Here is a 16,837-nt window from a genome sequence, read left to right on the forward strand (position 1 = left end):
TAGAGGGGAGAAATGCAAGTTACTATGATCATGTGAGATATTAGGTATCCTAATAGATTTATGCTGTAAGAAAAATGTACTTAAGGGCTTGTTTGGTATTATTTTTGTTTTTGAGATTTTTTATTTTTTTTTGAAAACCACCCACTTTTAAGAAACACCAAAAAGTTGTTTTCAAATCATTGGAAACTATTTTTGCACCAAAATGAAAACAATATGAAAATGACTGGTGTTTTCAAACTTCTCATTATTTTTGTCCTTGAAAACATGGAAAATGAAAATGAAGAAAACAAAAATGATACCAAACAGACCCATGCCTTTTATGATGAATAAATTGGTTAAGGCAGTGTTATGGATTGAGTTTTGTTTTTCATCCTTCGGATTTTTGTTGACTAAGGATGTGAAGGTTCAATTTGGGTTTCATCATGAGTGGCTGCAGTTCAGTTTTGCCTTGAGATACCAGTTGGAGGTCACTTCCTACAGGGTTCACCACCTTAAGTCATTTTTTTTTGTTTTGTTTTGTGAGACACATTTACATATAAAAAAATTTATATTGAACCGATAAAAAAGGGAAATATTGAAGCTAAAATTTGGTCTGCTTTCTTTGGAAATCTCCCTCAAGGGAAATGTTGAAGCTAATTTTGATGGTTTCTCCTTAGGCATCCTAAGTTAGTTGGGGACCAATGCATTGTTATTCAGTATTATTCTATGCTAGTTCATAGGCGGTTTCTTTCAAGTGGAGATATTGGCTTTTTAGGAGGGTGATAGTAGGCTAGTTCAATCTGACCCGATAACTTTCTTCCTGTTGGTGATGCTTGGTACTAAATAGAATTGAGAAGAAATGGTTTTTGTGCTTGGCCATATAGGCATTTGATGCATGATATTTTCATTTGAGCTAGCATCTTTTTAGCAGATCTCTCTCTCCTAACTCTGAAGTTCATCATGAGATGCCCCTTTTGAAAGGATTTTGATATCCATTGCATCCTTTGATTCTACTTCTTTCTCATTTGAACATTTGACAGGATAAATTATTTGTTAGTAATTATTTAATGTTTTAAATTTTATTGGTATTATGATTTGGATGTGAAAGGCGTTGCTTTCATTAGGAATCCAAATCAGCTAGCATTTATTACTTCGATAAATACAAAGTGGGGCTTTGTACTTGACATAGTTATGATTGCTTAATCCCCTACCTACATGTCTAAAGAAAATCTCTTTATTGTGTGTAGGTTCTTATTTGTAGATTGATTGATAGGCCTCTGCGTCCGACCATGCTTAAGGGCTTCTACCATGAAACTCAAGTACTATCTTGGGTATAGTCTTCATGCATTTCCCTTGAAGTATTTCATTGGTTCAACTTCTTTTCTTGTTACTTTGGCTAATTGTTTTGTCACACATTATACATATAACATGCCATCTACTTGTAGCCTTTTATTGCATGTACTTATATTGGGGTAATCTTGTATTATCATTCGTTGCCATTGATTGAAGTTCAATATAAATGAATTTTTTTTAGAAGGAAATTATTAATGCTTGCATAAATGCTACTCTCATTTGCTTGATTCCTAACAAGAATGACTCCTTGAAAATTAGAGAGTATAGATCCAGGGCCTCGTTTGGCAAGTGACTTTTTTAATCAAAAAGCCAAAAAGTTACTAAAAAAACTAAAAAGTCAACAACCTATGCCAAAAAGTCAAAGATTCCCTTTTCTCTCTACTTTTTGCACATTTTTTCATAAAAAACCAAAAAGTCATCCCAAACATACTAGTTTTTTTTACATCATATTTTAGCTAAAAAAGTCAAAAAGTTACTAAAAAAGCCTATTCCCAAACGAGGTAACATCTTTGTATATAATTTTGGTTAAAGTGTTGACTAGAAGGTTGAGAGTTGTTTTGAGTAATACCATTTCTACTATTTGGAGGACTTTCATTGAGGGAGGTAATATTCTATATTTAGTATCGATGGTTAATGAGGTTGTGGAGGACTATATAATTTAGGAGAATAATGGGTAAGGCAGACTTTGAGACAGCTTATGACCACGTTGAATGGGGGTTTTTGGATTTTGTTTTGGAGAAGAAAGAATTTGGCAATAGGTGGAGGAAATGGATTCATGGGTGTCTTTTTTATCTAATATATCAGTAGTTATTATTTGAAAAGCAAGGGGCTAGTTTTAAAGCTATTAGGGATCTTAGACAAGGAAATCCATTGTCCCCTTTTCGTTTACATTGGTAGTGGATGTGTTGAGTCATCTGGTGTATAATGCTAAAGAGGTGGGTTTAGTGGATGGTTTTGTGGTGGGCAGAGATTGTGTTTTTGTATCCCATTTACAATTTGTAGATGATAGCATTTTTCTCTCTTTTGGAATGGAGTCTAAAATGGCGAATTTGTTTTCTTTGTTGAAATTGGCCTTTTCATAATGTTGTTTTGGTTGGGACTGAGGTGTGTTGTGAGGCAGTGTTTTGACCAATTCTAACTTCAAATTGATGGCTTAACGAGTTAGAGGTAGAAGAGGTAGCCTATGTAGGGATTTTGCCATGAATTTGGGAGACATAGCCAAGATGAATCCTCCATTTGGAAGGAACAATGGTAATCAACATCAAAGAGATGAGATTGAAGAGTTGAGAAGTTAACTTACTGCATTAATCGAGATGGTGCAACATTTGCAAGCTCCTACCAATGGTAATGATGCTTCCAAGGATAAGCTCATTTTGAGAACCCTTTTGGTGCTTCGCAAGGGCGTCGAGCGAACATCAAGGTTGAGCTTCCCAAATTTCTTGAAAGTCTAAGTTCGGATGAGTTTGTTGATTGGTTGAACACTATTGAACAAGTGTTTGAATATTGTAATGTTTTGGAAGATAAAAGGGGTGAAATTGGTGTCTATACGCCTCAAGGGGAGAACTTTTGCTTAGTGGGAACGATTGCATGTGAGTAATGATGAAGAGGCAATGACAATATATGAGTTTGGGAGAAAATGAAAAAGAAACTTAGAGAATAATTCTTGCCTTTCAACTATGTGCACACTTTGTACAAGAACTTCCATAACTTCTAGCAATTTGGGAGTGTTAAGGAGCATACGGAAGTGTTTTGTCAACTTGTTGCAAGAGTTGATCTCCATGAGAGTGGAGCAAATGGTTGCAAGGTACTGTGGGGAAGGTAGTTTGGAAATACTCTTTGGATCCAATGGGACGCTCGAGATCCTCAGCTGGTAGCCTGAAAAAGAATGAACACTCCGGTCGGGGGTGCCAGAATTAGCACTCCGACGGATAAGTCAGTGTATGCTCTCTAGATTGCGTGTGTCTTAAGTTAAGCGTACTAATTCTCACATACCTCTTCTTGTTCGTCGTTTTTCTATTTATATACGCTCCTGATCTTCCAGGCAAGGTCCGCTCTTGATCTATCATGTACTTATACACTCGGCCCCCCTATTCTGCCGTATTCCAACTTTTAATCGGCCCCCTGCTCAACTTATTCGGCATCTGAAACGTCAAGGGCGGGGCCGAGTGCATACTTTACACCGATTGGGAAAATATACACTGCCTATCTGCGTCTGCTTTTATTCGGCTACCACAATTGCCCCCCGACCGAACACCCCACTAACTCTGTTTAGTAGGCGTGTTTGGTTTCGATCTTGAAAAGTCAAAAATTCGGCAGTTAACCTCATTCCAAAACATGTCAGAACGCACACGTTTTCTAGTCATCATTACAAGTTCCCGCCTCTTCGTACGCTTCCTCCATTTAATGTGGTTTAAAACTTTGTCTCTTCGAATGTATACTTTGAATACTCAAGATTTTTTGGTTCGCCTTCTAGTACAACTCCTCCACCTCGCGACCTCTGCAACTCTCTTCTGTCTCTCATTATCCCTTCCGCTCCCTGTAAGTTCTCTTCTCTTTCACCCCCAATACCATTTTCTTGTTTACTATTAATTTTGCAAAATCCTTAGGCCGGCTACGATGGCAAAAAATTTGAAAGCACTCCTTTCTGCGGATCGGATTTTCGGCTTCCGACGCCATTGTTCCATCCCTGATGACGTTTATCTGTCACTCATGGAAGACAACACCACCGATATGCAGAGGATCGACGAGAGCACAATCATCTTTCCTCTCCTATCGATTGTTGAAGGCGGCGTCCGTTTTCCCCTTCATCCGTTTTTGAGAGCCGTCTTTCGACATTGGGGCCTAATCCCTTCCCAGCCTAACGTGAATTTTTTTCGCATCATAATGGGGATCATAAAGTTAAACCGTCGTCTTAGGATTAACCTAGGCATTCCTGCGATTCGGCATTGCTGTGTCTTAGCCAAGTCCACTGGCCGTCTAGGACGCTATTTTCTTAGGGCCAAGGACACCAATCATCATTTAGTGACCATGCTTGCCAGCTCTGGCAAACGTGTTGACAACGTGATGGTCGTTGTTCAAGGCAACTGGGAATTCGGCGAGGGTGAAGATCGCCTAGATCCCGTGCCAAGGCGAAAAGGCAATCCAGGTGGCCGTATAGCTCATTCTAGTTGCTTATATTTTTGCATGTTTATTCGGCTCTCTTTTTATGTACTTACCGTTTTGTTTGCGCAGGCAACGAGTTGAAGAAAGTGTTGGTTTCGGCCGACGACATTGTACTTGCAAATATTAAAATCGCTCTGCAATTCGTTGGTCGTCCAAATCTTCAGAAGCAAGGAAGGGCTGCTCATATTCTCTTGCGCTACGCGCCGTCCTACGCAACGTTTTCGGCAGCAAATCATATTCCAGTTCCAAGAGGCGAAGATCATCTTACAGCCCTCATCTTCCCCAACTTTAAAAGTCTGAAGGAGATCGGTTTAGAAGCCTCCGATTCGAAACACGCAAAAGAACAAGTAACCGATCAGATCGCCGAGGACCCGGACCAATTGGGAACCGAGGTAGACGAAGCCCTCAATTTGGCGTTTGAGGAGGCTGGACTGAATTTGTCGGACCCTCCATCCACGTCCGGCCAAGGGGACATCTTTGAAGATATTTTTACAAACTTAGGAGATCTTCCCCGATGCTTATCCAAAGGATATGGCTGGGGAATCACTTTCGCAACTTGCGCGGAAGAAGAATGCCAAGAGGATGGCCGCCAGGCGGAGGGCCAAGGTCGTCCGATCGAAAACTCCACCCGCTGCAATCGCTGAGTCTACACCGACCATGGTCGCTAAGTCTACTCCTCCGGTTATTGCCGAAGAGACGACTTACCCTGAAACGGCCGAGATGGAGCAGGTGGGGCAGGCCAACGAAGGTGAACAAAGGGGCAAAAAGCGCCCCGCCGATTGAGAAGCCGAGTGCGAAGAGGACCAAAGCGATAAACGGCCTCAAGTTGAGGAGTTAGATTTGGTCCTTCCATTCACGATTCAACCAAGGGTTAGAAATATGCCGATTTCTTCAGACTCCCTGGCTTTGAGGGACCCAGCTGTGGCCTTGAGCATGGCCTCCTCGATATCCCTGTCGGTCGACAGAGCCGTATTTCGAGCGGAGCCAGATCTGATGCTAATTGCTTTGGCCGCTCAGTCGGCCCTATCGGTACGCTGCTTGTCTTATCTGCAATCTTCTGTCTTCATGTATGCACGTTTGTAAATATTTTTCTAATTATTTGTTTGCTGTTTCTTTGTTTTGTAGGCGGTGAGCAGGATAGCCGAGATCAGTCGCCGTCAACACGACGCCATAGAACAGATCGGTCTATTGAAAGCTGAAATTGAAAATGAACAGAACAAGGTTGTGGCGGTCTCTCAAAGGGCCGATTATGAGGCATCACAAGCGGCGATGGAACGCGCCAGGGCTAACTCGGAGGCCGAGCAAGCTAGAAATTTCGATTAGTTAAGGCTTACCGTCGAGGAAAAGGCAAAGGCCAGCGAGGAGGCGCTTAAGTTAGCCCAGGAGGCAATCGCCAAGCTGGAAGCCGACTTAGAGTAATCGAAGAAGGCAAGGGAAAAGGCCGACTCCGAGATTTCCAAAGCGTTCCAAGCTAGGCAAGAGGCCGCCTTGGAAAGCTACGCAGATGAAGTGCCAAAATTTGAGAATCGGGGCTTCAAACACGGCTGGGTCAAAGCCCTCGTTGTTGCGAATGTGACATTGACACAACCGATTCTATACGAGCAGGTGGACGTTGACCCGCTGGCGTCTAACCCTGAGGAATGATCAAGGCATATTTTCGTTTTTGGTAGGCATCTTAGATGCATAGTTTTTTGTTAGTAAATTTTCATCTTTTTTGGATGTCAACCGATTTTCATGTGTAAAATGTCTGCTGTTAGCGCCCAATTTATAAATGAAAATTTTCTATACTCTCAAGTTATTGCTTATACTGTTTGTTATATGAGTACATAATTAAAAGAGTCAGCAGTTAGAACAAAATGTCAAGACTACATGAGACGGCAAACTTATTAGCCGATTATATTAATGAATTTGATTGATGAATCTGAATAAAATGAATTCATGAGTGTTGTACTGATAAATCAATTCATGGAGCGGCTGGGGCACTTAAGCCGACTAGATTGATGAATCTGCCCTTACCCCAGCTAGTTTATGAACTAGAACGTCGAATAAAATGAACTCATGAATGTTGTACTGATAAATCGATTCATGAAGCGGCTGGGGCACTTAAGCCGACTAGATTGATGAATCTGTCCTTGCCCCAGCTGGTTCATGAACTAGAACGCCGAATAACGGAGGTTCATGGGGCGGCTGGGGCAAATACGCCGATTAGATTGACGAATCTGCCCTTGCCCAGCTGGTTCATGAACTGGAAAGCCGAATAAAATGAACTCATGAATGTTGTACTGATAAATTGATTCATGGAGCGGCTGGGGCACTTAAGCCGGCTAGATTGATGAATCTGCCCTTGCCTCAGTTGGTTCATGAACTAGAACGCCGAATAAAATGCATTCATGAATGTTGTACTGATAAATCGATTCATGGAGCGGCTGGGGCACTTAAGCCGACTAGATTGATGAATCTGCCCTTGCCCCAGCTGGTTCATGAACTAGAACGCCGAATAACGGAGGTTCATGGGGCGGCTGGGGCAAATACGCCGATTAGATTGACGAATTTGCCCTTGCCCAGCTGGTTCATGAACTGGAAAGCCGAATAAAATGAACTCATGAATATTGTACTGATAAATTGATTCATGGAGCAGCTAGGGCACTTAAGCCGACTAGATTGATGAATCTGCTCTTGCCCCAGCTGGTTCATGAACTAGAACGTCGAATAAAATGAACTCATGAATGTTGTACTGATAAATCGATTCATGGAGCGGCTGGGGCACTTAAGCCGACTAGATTGATGAATCTGCCCTTGCCCCAGCTGGTTCATGAACTAGAACGCCGAATAACGGAGATTCATGGGATGGTTGGGGCATATGACTCAATCGGTACAGGGCTATTGAGGTTTTAGTATTAATGAGATCATCTTGAAGGTGCTGCCCCAGTAGGGAATAAATGCGGCGTGTACTTCGTGCATGAAGGTCCTATTTATATGCTCAAAGTCAGTAATTCAGTCCAGTTCGTTGAGGAAGGTTAAACAAGTGCGAATGTCAAATAGACTTTTCTTCAATAGCAGAGAAGAGGCGAGAACATTAGCTGAGCTGGAAGGAGAAATGAATCGAAATGGCGAACATATGCGCACGGGAAGTAGAACTTCGAGGGACCAGGAGAGACGCCAATCTCCTCATCGTTGAAGTAGGTCGCCCAAGAGGGATAAGCAGCCACGGGGCAGATCTCCTCAACCCCGTTCTGGAAGGGGATCCGATGCGACACCGCGCCCATTGAGTTTTGCGGTCTTCGTGGAGAATAGACCGATGACAGAAGCAGATTCAATCGTTCGTGATCCAAATGTGGCAATTGAGGTCGCTCGACAGATTTTTCCACCAGAAGTCCAGCAGTCGATGGTAGGTCGGCAGGATTTCGAAGTGTTTCGTGAAGGCGTTCATGGGGCGGTGAAGGGGCTGTACACCGCTTATGAAATCGGCATGCGTCTTTGCACCACTCGGCGGGATATAAAACAAAGAGATGAACGCATGCGGAACTTAGAAGCTCGCGCGGAGAAGGCCGAGCGTGAACTAAGGAAAATCAAGTCTGCCGAGTCTCAATCGGCCAGCCATCCTAACCCGGTTGTGGAAGAGAGGGTGACCCAGAGGCTAATAAGTCTTGCCACTGCCGATCGGGACACGGCTAGCATATTTGCGATTGAGACTGCGAAGTCTAGGGCCTATGAAAAAGGCTTTCATGACGGCCGAAAGGTCGGAATAGAGAAGACCAAGGAGAAACTCGCCGAGGAAGTTTGCCAATGTGAAAATTGTGGATTTAAGCACGGTTGGATCAAAACTCTTCAGGAAGCTGAGGCTCTCTAGGCAACAAGTGTGAATTCAGCGTCGCCACTGTACCAGCGAGATGATTTCCCCTTTTCCGCTTTCAAAGTTGAGAAGAGTGATGATGAGGGAGCCGCCGAATAAAAGCAGATCTTGTAATGATCATATGTAGATTGAGTGCGAATTATGTATTTATTTTCTAAATTAATAAGACGCTCTGTTTCAAATGTTAGCGTATTTCAACTTGTATTAATACACTTTGTGCGAATCAATCGATTTAAGAACTCACTTCGTTTTGAATGCTTGCATGTGCCAACTTATGTTTATACGGCTTATGCCAGTTGATCAATTTAATGAAATTTCTGAATGCTTGAAATCAATTTAATGAAACATTTCTAAATGCTTGAATGTTTCAATTGTCACCGCGTGTTGTAACAGCTTGCGAGGCGCTCCAAATCCGGAGTTTTTATTCGGCCCAAACGTGACCTGCACGGATGGGGCTCCAAATTCGGAGGCTTTTTGTCTTGGCCAATTGCGACATGCACGAAGGGCGCTCCGAATCCAGAGCCTTATTCGGCCCAAACGTGACCTGCACGAATGGGGCTCCAAATTCGGAGGCTTTTTGTCTTGGCCAATTGCGACATGCACGAAGGGCGCTCCGAATCCAGAGCCTTATTCGGCCCAAACGTGACCTGTACGAATGGGGCTTTGAATTCGGAGGCTTTTTGTCTTGGCCAATCATGACATGCACGAAGGCGCTCCGAATCCAGAGTCTTATTCGGTCCAAACGTGACCTGCACGGACGGGGCTCCGTATTCGGAGGCTTGTCTTGGCCAATCGGGATATCCACGAAGGGCGCTCTGAATCCGGAGTCTTATTCGGCCCAAACATGACCTGCACGGATGGGGCTTTGAATTCGGAGGCTTTTTGTCTTGGCCAATCACGACATGCACGAAGGGCGCTCCGAATCCGGAGTCTTACTCGGCCTAAACGTGACCTGCACGGATGGGGCTCCGAATTTGGAGGCTTTTTGTCTTGGCCAATCGTGACATGCACGAAGGGCGCTCCGAATCCGGAGTCTTATTCGATCCAAACGTGACTTGCACGGATGGGGCTCCGAATTCGGAGGCTTTAAGTCTTGGCCAATCGTGACATACACGAAGGGCGCTTCGAATCTGGAGTCTTATTCGGCCCAAACGTGACCTGCACGGATAGGGCTCTGAATTCGGAGGCTTTTTGTCTTGGCCAATCGCGACATGCACGAAGGGCGCTCCGAATCCGAAGTCTTATTCGGCCCAAACGTGACCTGCGCGGATGGGGCTTCGAATTCGGAGGCTTTTAGTCTTGGTCAATCGCGATGCACGAAGGCGCTCCGAATCCGGAGTCTTATTCGGCCCAAACGTGACCTGTATGGATGGGGCTCCGAATTCGGAGGCTTTTAGTCTTGGCCAATCGTGACATGCACGAAGGGCGTTCCGAATCCAGAGTCTTATTTGGCCCAAACGTGACCTGCACTGATGGGGCTTCGAATTCGGAGGCTTTTTGTCTTGGCCAATCGCGACATGCACGAAGGGCGCTCCGAATCCAGAGTCTTATTCGGCCCAAACGTGACCTACACGGATGGGGCTCCGAATTCGGAGGCTTTTAATCTTAACCAATCGCGATGCACGAAGGGCGCTCCGAATCCGGAGTCTTATTCGGCCCAAACGTGGCCTGTACGGATGGGGCTCCGAATTCAGAGGCTTTTTGTCTTAGCCAATCGCGACATGCATGAAGGGCGCTCTGAATCCGGAGTCTTATTCGGCCCAAACGTGACCTGCACGGATAGGGCTTCGAATTCGGAGGCTTTAATCGGAGGACTTGAACTGAGTTACACAATGAGAGAGAACAAAACTTTGCATTGCAAAAGTGAAATCTGTACATGGCGGATCATTCAAAATAAATATATGCCCCACACGTCGGGTCTAATGATAGAATTTACGCAAATGCGAGGAGTTCCAAAGGCGTGGCAGACTCTTGCCAAACATGTCTTTGAGCCGATAAGCCCCCGTTCCCGCGACTGAGTCGATCTGGTAGGAGTCGTCCCAGTTAGGACCTAACTTTCCGTCAGCCGGCTTCCTGGTAGCTTGAAGCACATTCTTTAGGACCAATTCGCCTGGTACATAACGGCGTAGCTAAACGCGTTGGTCATACAACTTAGCAAGCTGCTGCTGGTACTGTGCTATGGCGGCAAGGGCACAGTCTCTTCATTCTTCAATCAGAGTCAAATCCAAAGCCAGCATCATATCGTTTCGGCCTATATCAAAAACTTTTGATTTCAAGGTTGGGAGGCCAATCTCCAAGGGGATAATTGCCTGTGTTCCGAAGCACAAAGCGAACAGCGTTTCCCCGGTGGACCGTCTCGATGTTGTGCGATGAGCCCATAATACACTCGGCAGTTCTTCAACCCATCGGCCTTTCGCCTTCTCTAGCCTCTTTTTGATGCCGTCTAAAATGGTTTTATTGGAGGCTTTAGCTTGGTCATTACTCTGTGGATAAGCCGAGGTGGAGAACTAGGGCCGAATACCATACTTGCTGCAAAGCTCCCGGTAGACTCCGCAATCAAGCTGGTTGCCATTGTCTGATATAAGTGCTCTGGGAATGCCGAACCGCGTTATGATATTTCTCCATACAAAACGCTTTACGTCAGTATCTCGGATGTGCGTTAGTGCCTCCGCTTCTACCCATTTTGTGAAATAATCAGTCGCGACGATCAGAAATCGCTTGTTACCCGGGGCACGAGGCAGCGGTTCGACGATGTCAAACCCCCATTGAGCGAACGGCCAAGGGCTGGTTATGGAGCTTAACTCTTCAGCAAGCAGGTGAATCAGAGGAGAGAACTTCTGGCACTGTTCGCACTTTTTCACGTAATACTCGGCATCGGCTCTCATTATCGGCCAGTAATACCCTTGTGTCACAGCTCGATGAGCCAAAGAGCGCCCGCCAGAATGTACGCCACAACTGCCTTCATGTATTTCAGTCAGAAGCTCTTCGACTTTGTCCGGATGCACGCATTCCAGGTATGGACCAGAAAGGGATTTTTTATAAAGCTTTCCTTACGGATCCAAGTAGTATCGCAGGGCTTTGTTTCGTAGCTTGTACGCTTCTTTTTTGTCCGCTGGGAGCTGTTCAGAAGACAGGAATGCAGCAATGGGGTCCATCCAACTCGGTCCTGACTCTATGACATTGACCTGGACTTCCTCCGAAGGGCCAATGCTCGGCTCCGGGATGAAACCTACTTCGATGGTCCATTTAATCTCTGAATTAATGGTGGAGGCTAGGCAAGCCAGGGCATCTGCATGTGTGTTCTGATCACGTGTTATTTGATTCAATTCATGATAGTCAAATTTTGCCAGCAAGGAGTTAGCCGTTTTCATGTAAGCCGCCATACGGTCATTTTTGGCCGCATACTCCCCCTTTAGCTGATTGATCACCAGTTTTGAATCGCAAAATACAAGCAAACGCCGAGCACTCAGAAGATGTGCATTCCGCAAACCGGTTAGAAGAGCTTCGTATTCGGCCTCGTTATTTGATGCTTCGAAGCCGAGTTTGACGGCCTGCTCAATTATTGCGCCGTCGGGAGCCATGATTACTATTCCGGCTCCACTGCCCCGTTGATTAGATGACCCGTCACAATACAGCTGCCAAATGTCCCCCACATAAATTCTCCAATTCGGCTTGGGTTAAGTTTGATCGGTCTTGAAGTCGGCAACACCCCTCGTGAATTCGGCTACAAAATCAGCAAGCACTTGCCCCTTGATTGAGGTTCTAGGCAGAAATTGAATATCGTACTGGCCGAGTTCGAGGGCCCATTTCGAAACGCGTCCTGATGCTTCTGCACTACGTAGTACTGATCAGAGGGGGTAATTTGTTAGTACCCCGATGCTATGGCCCTGGAAGTAATGCATCAGTTTTCTTGCCGCCATGACTAGGGCTAGGATGATTTTTTCCAGTGGAAGGTAACGGGTTTCGGCGTCAATCATTGCGTTGCTCACATAATACACTAGTCGCTGCTCTCCAAGCTCTTCCTTCAACAATACGGCGCTGACAGCCCGATCGGAGACGACCAGATATAAAATGAGCGGGTCGCCTGCCAATGGTGTTGTCAAAAGTGGAACAGATCGGAGATAAGCCTTCAGACCGTTAAAAGCGGCTTCGCACTCGGTGGTCCATTCAAAAGCTTTACCCTGCCGTAGTGTCTGAAAGAATTGTCGGCAGTGGTCCGTGGAACGACTGATGAACCTGTTGATTGTAGCGGCCATCCCCATCAACTTCTGAACCTCTTTGACCGATCGAGGGGAGCCGAGTTCTAGGATTGTGGTGATTTGCCTCGGATTGGCTTCGATTCCTCGGTGGTTGACAATGTAACCCAAGAATTTGCCAGAGCCGATCCCAAACGCACATTTGGAAGTGTTCAGCTTCATTTTGTATTTGCGTAGAATGCCGAATGTCTCTTCCAAATCGGCTAGATGAGTTTGCTCTTCTTTGGACTTGACTACCATATCGTCAATGTAAACTTCCATAGTGTGGCCGAGTTGCTCCTTGAACATGGTAGTAACTAGCCTTTGGTAAGTTGCCCTTGCATTCTTCAACCCAAAAGGCATAACCTTATAGCAATAGGTTCCTCTTGGGGTGAGAAATGCAGTTTTGTCTTGGTCCTCCGGATGCATGGCAATTCGATGGTAGTCTCTGTAGGCATCAAGGAAGCTCATACGCTGGTGACGTGCCGTAGTATCTACAAGTTGGTCAATTTTGGGTAGGGGAAAACAATCATTGGGGCAAGCTTTGTTTAGGTTGGTGAAATCAACGCAGACACGCCAAGTCCCATTTTTCTTCTTCACAACCACAGTGTTCGAGAGCCATGTAGGGTAGGTCGCTTCCCTGATAGCTCTGGCGTCAAGCAACCGGTCAACCTCTTCAGCAACGGCGGCAGTGTGCTCTGCGGCTAACCGCCGGCTTTTCTGTATAATTGGCTTACATTTGGGGTCGACATTCAAACGATGCTGAGAGACAGATGGATCTACCCCCGGCATCTCATACGGCGACCAGGCAAATACGTCAAGGTTGCCGAGTAAGAAAGTAATTAGCTGCTGTCTATCGACTTCGTTCAGGGAGGCACCGATCATGAAGAACCTGTCAGGATTCCCGACAATTTCAACTCGATCCAGGGTTTCCGTGGCCTTTTCGCTTGGAAGCCGTCCAACATTGTCAAGGCTCTCTCGATTCGGCACCTCAATAGAATTCACTTCCAGCTCTCTTGGTGTTTTCGCGGTAAGGAGATAACATGTTTGTGCCGATTTCTATGAACCACGGATTTGTTCAATGCCTCGTTCAGTAGGGAAACGGAGCAATTGATGATAGGTGCTTGGCACGGCTTGCATATTGTGCAGCCAAGTTCGGCCCATGATGAGGTTATATGGCGAGGGCAGCTTGACGACCAAGAATTTCACATCCACTGTTCGCGAGCCTGCTCGAACTGGTAGCGTGACTTTGCCTAACGGATACTCTGGATTGGCGTTGAAGCCGAATAACGGATAAGGAGCTGGAGAAAGATCCGATTTTGTGAAGCCGAGTTTGGTGAATGTCTTGTAATACATAACTTCCGATGTGCTCCCAGGATCAATGAGTACGCGCTCAACGGTGAATCAGTTTACGCGTAACTCGATTACCAAAGGATCGATGTGAGGAAGTGTCACTCTGACCAAATCTGAATCATCGAAGGCAATGCTCGCAGCTTCATGGGGCCGTTTAGCCAGGATAAGTTGATTTTGAGGGTCGGGACGCGACTAAATCATATGCACCGCGAATGCCGCTAGTAGACTGTATATCATGTGGATCACGCCGAGTGGAGGTGAATCCTGCCTTAAGGCTATTGCTTTGGTTGAGTTGCCTTTTCAGACGTACTGTTGTAGCCAACCATCTTGTACCAATTCCTCCAAGTGATCCTTCAATGCATAACAACTCTCAGTATCATGACCGTGGTCTTTGTGATACTCGCACCGCCTATCTCGTCGTCTCGTGTCGGGAGGCCCCACCATTTTGGGTGGCAATTTGAAGAATGGAAGGTGTTGGACTTTAGACATAACCACGATGATCGGCTCCGACAACTCCGTATACTTCTTGTCCGCGCGCCTTGTGCGCCTGCTATCTACTTGAAGTTGTTCGCTAGCTCGGTGGGAACATTGGTCGTTTGATCGGCATGAATCCCGTCTCTTTTCTCGTTTAGCCCGATGTCGTGGTTCGGGACTCCGAGGTGACACAAAGTTTACCGGCTGAACAATTTCAGGATGGGCCGTCTTGTCGGCCTTGTTCCCTGCTTTAACCCGCAAGGCGTCGTCTTCCATTTTGCTGTATTCCTCAACTTTCTTCATCAACGACCAGACTGTTTTGGGGGGCCTTCTAGTCAAGGAACTACGGAGAGCACTGTCAGGATGCAAACCTGTAAAAATAAATTGATAGAGAGAATGACTTGTATGTATTATTGATTGATGTTTGATTGATATATATTACAAATGGTGAGTGGCTCATTATATAGGAGAGGGTGAGTGTAGTAGGTGAGGAGTAGGTGAGGAGTAGGTGGTGGTAGGTGATGGTAAATTGGTGGTAGGTGATGGTAAATTCTAACAGCCCCCCGCAAACTCAAGGAGGATAGAAACTAACCAACTTGAGTTTGGAGAGAGGAGTAAAACAAGAAAATACATAAAAATAAAAAAAGATAGGAGACACTGTATGGTCATGTCAGACCATTGGTGAAGACACTGAATGGTGGTGTCATAACGTTGTAGAGGACACTGTATGGGGTTGTCATAACGTTGTAGCAGGACAGTTTACGGGGTCATGTCGGACCGTTGTAGCAGACAGTTTACGGGGTCATGTCGGACCGTTGTAGCAGACACTGTTGTGACAGTTTACAGAGTCTTGCTGGACCCTTGTAGAAACTAACCGGAATCAATGTCGGGACAGTTTACAGAGTCTTGTCGGACCCTTGAAGGAGCTAACCGGAATCAATGTCGGGACAGTTTACAGAGTCTTGTCGGACCCATAAAGGAGTTAACCGGAATCAATGTCGGGACAGTTTACAGAGTCTTGTCGGACCCATAAAGGAGTTAACCGGAATCAATGTCGGGACAGTTTACAGAGTCTTGTCGGACCCTTAAAAAGTCGCACCCTCAAAAGGTGTGCCCAATCTTTCAAAAGGCGTGCCATCAAAAGGCGTGCCCAATCCATAAAAAGGCGTGCCATCAAAAGGCATGCCCAATCCATAAAAGACGAGCCATCAAAAGGCGCGCCAGACACGCGGCGATGCACGTGATCGACAGTGCGCGTGTCGGCCTCTTCGTCATGTTCTATATAAATCAATGCGGAGGCTGAGAGAACATGTGGAAATCAAACCAGTCTGAAACCTCTGAAAATCCTTTGAAAAAAACTCTTCCGTTTCTGAGAAAGAGATTCTGGAACACTCTGTTGCCATTCTATAACCAACCCTTCTCTGAAACACTCAGCAACCCATAACATGGCCTCGTCTTCCCGTTCAGCTACCCAGAATATGGCCTCTTCGTCCTGTGGTCTGCTCACTCTTTTTCCCGACCTCAACGAGTCAACAAGAGAGATAACTGGTGCGGTGGCACTGGAAACTCAACCAAGCGCCCCGGAGTTTGCTCCGTTGAACTTTCCTATGCGGTCTGTGGAGCAAAGAATGGCAGTGCAGTCGGATGTGGAGGCCAATCAGTATACATTGAAGTCATGTGTGGAAACCATGACTGCGGTTACAAATTTGTCGAACCGGCTGCAGAGTAGGACAAATGAGGTGCAGCAGTTAAACGCCCAACTGGCTCTGCTCCAACGCATGTATAAGGATGCGCGAGCAGAGATAAGTGTGCTAAAGGCGGAAAACAAGGAGCTGAAGCGGAAGGCCACCGTTATGTTCCGATTTGGAGGGCCGCCATATGCTGCAGTGGAGGAGCAGGGAGTAGTGATCATGCCCAGTGGAGTGGGAAACACGGAGGCAACACTGTCAAGGGCCACCCAGGACGGAGGCAAGAAGAAGAGACCGGCGGCAGAGTAGAGAAGAAAAATCCCGCCTGTGGATGTGTTTTGTTGTATTTTTATTTTTTGTTTTTGTTTTTATTTATTTATTTTTTTTGTTTTGTTTTGTTTTTTTTTTTTATTTTTTTATTTTTATGTTTTGTAATGTTGTTGTGTGGTTGTGTAAAATTTGGAGCGGGGTGAACCCCACATGAATAAAAGAGTGTGTATTTTGTGGTTTTTTTTTTTTTTTTTTTTTTTTTTTTTTGCTGGGACAGATGAATAAATAAATAAATAAATAAAAAGAAAAGAAGAGAAGCAGGTGGAAATATTAAAAACAAAGAAAAGTGTGGTGGGAATGGATGGAAAAGATGTGTTGGTGGGAGAGAAAAGAAAAGTAAAAGCTGAAGAAAAGTAAATGGCGTGCTGTGTGGGTTTGTCCAAAAAAGGTTTTTTTTTTTTTTTTTTTTT

The 16,837-nt window shown here is 45.3% G+C and overlaps 1 protein-coding gene across 5 annotated transcripts in view; it reads left to right on the top strand.

Moving 5' to 3' along the window:
* Positions 1 to 16,837, top strand: part of RIF10 (polyribonucleotide nucleotidyltransferase) — a 66,504-nt gene that overhangs the window by 15,971 nt on the left and 33,696 nt on the right. For all 5 annotated transcript variants that reach the window (XM_082898889.1, XM_082898890.1, XM_082898893.1 and 2 more), the window contains exon 5: positions 1,227 to 1,310. In XM_082898889.1, the coding sequence (XP_082755015.1) occupies positions 1,227 to 1,310 (84 nt within the window). The remainder of the gene's footprint in view (positions 1 to 1,226; positions 1,311 to 16,837) is intronic.

The sequence above is a fragment of the Camellia sinensis genome, chromosome 12 (assembly GCF_055761805.1).
Source record: "Camellia sinensis isolate YWXY chromosome 12, ASM5576180v1, whole genome shotgun sequence".
Taxonomy (NCBI): Eukaryota; Viridiplantae; Streptophyta; class Magnoliopsida; order Ericales; family Theaceae; genus Camellia; species Camellia sinensis.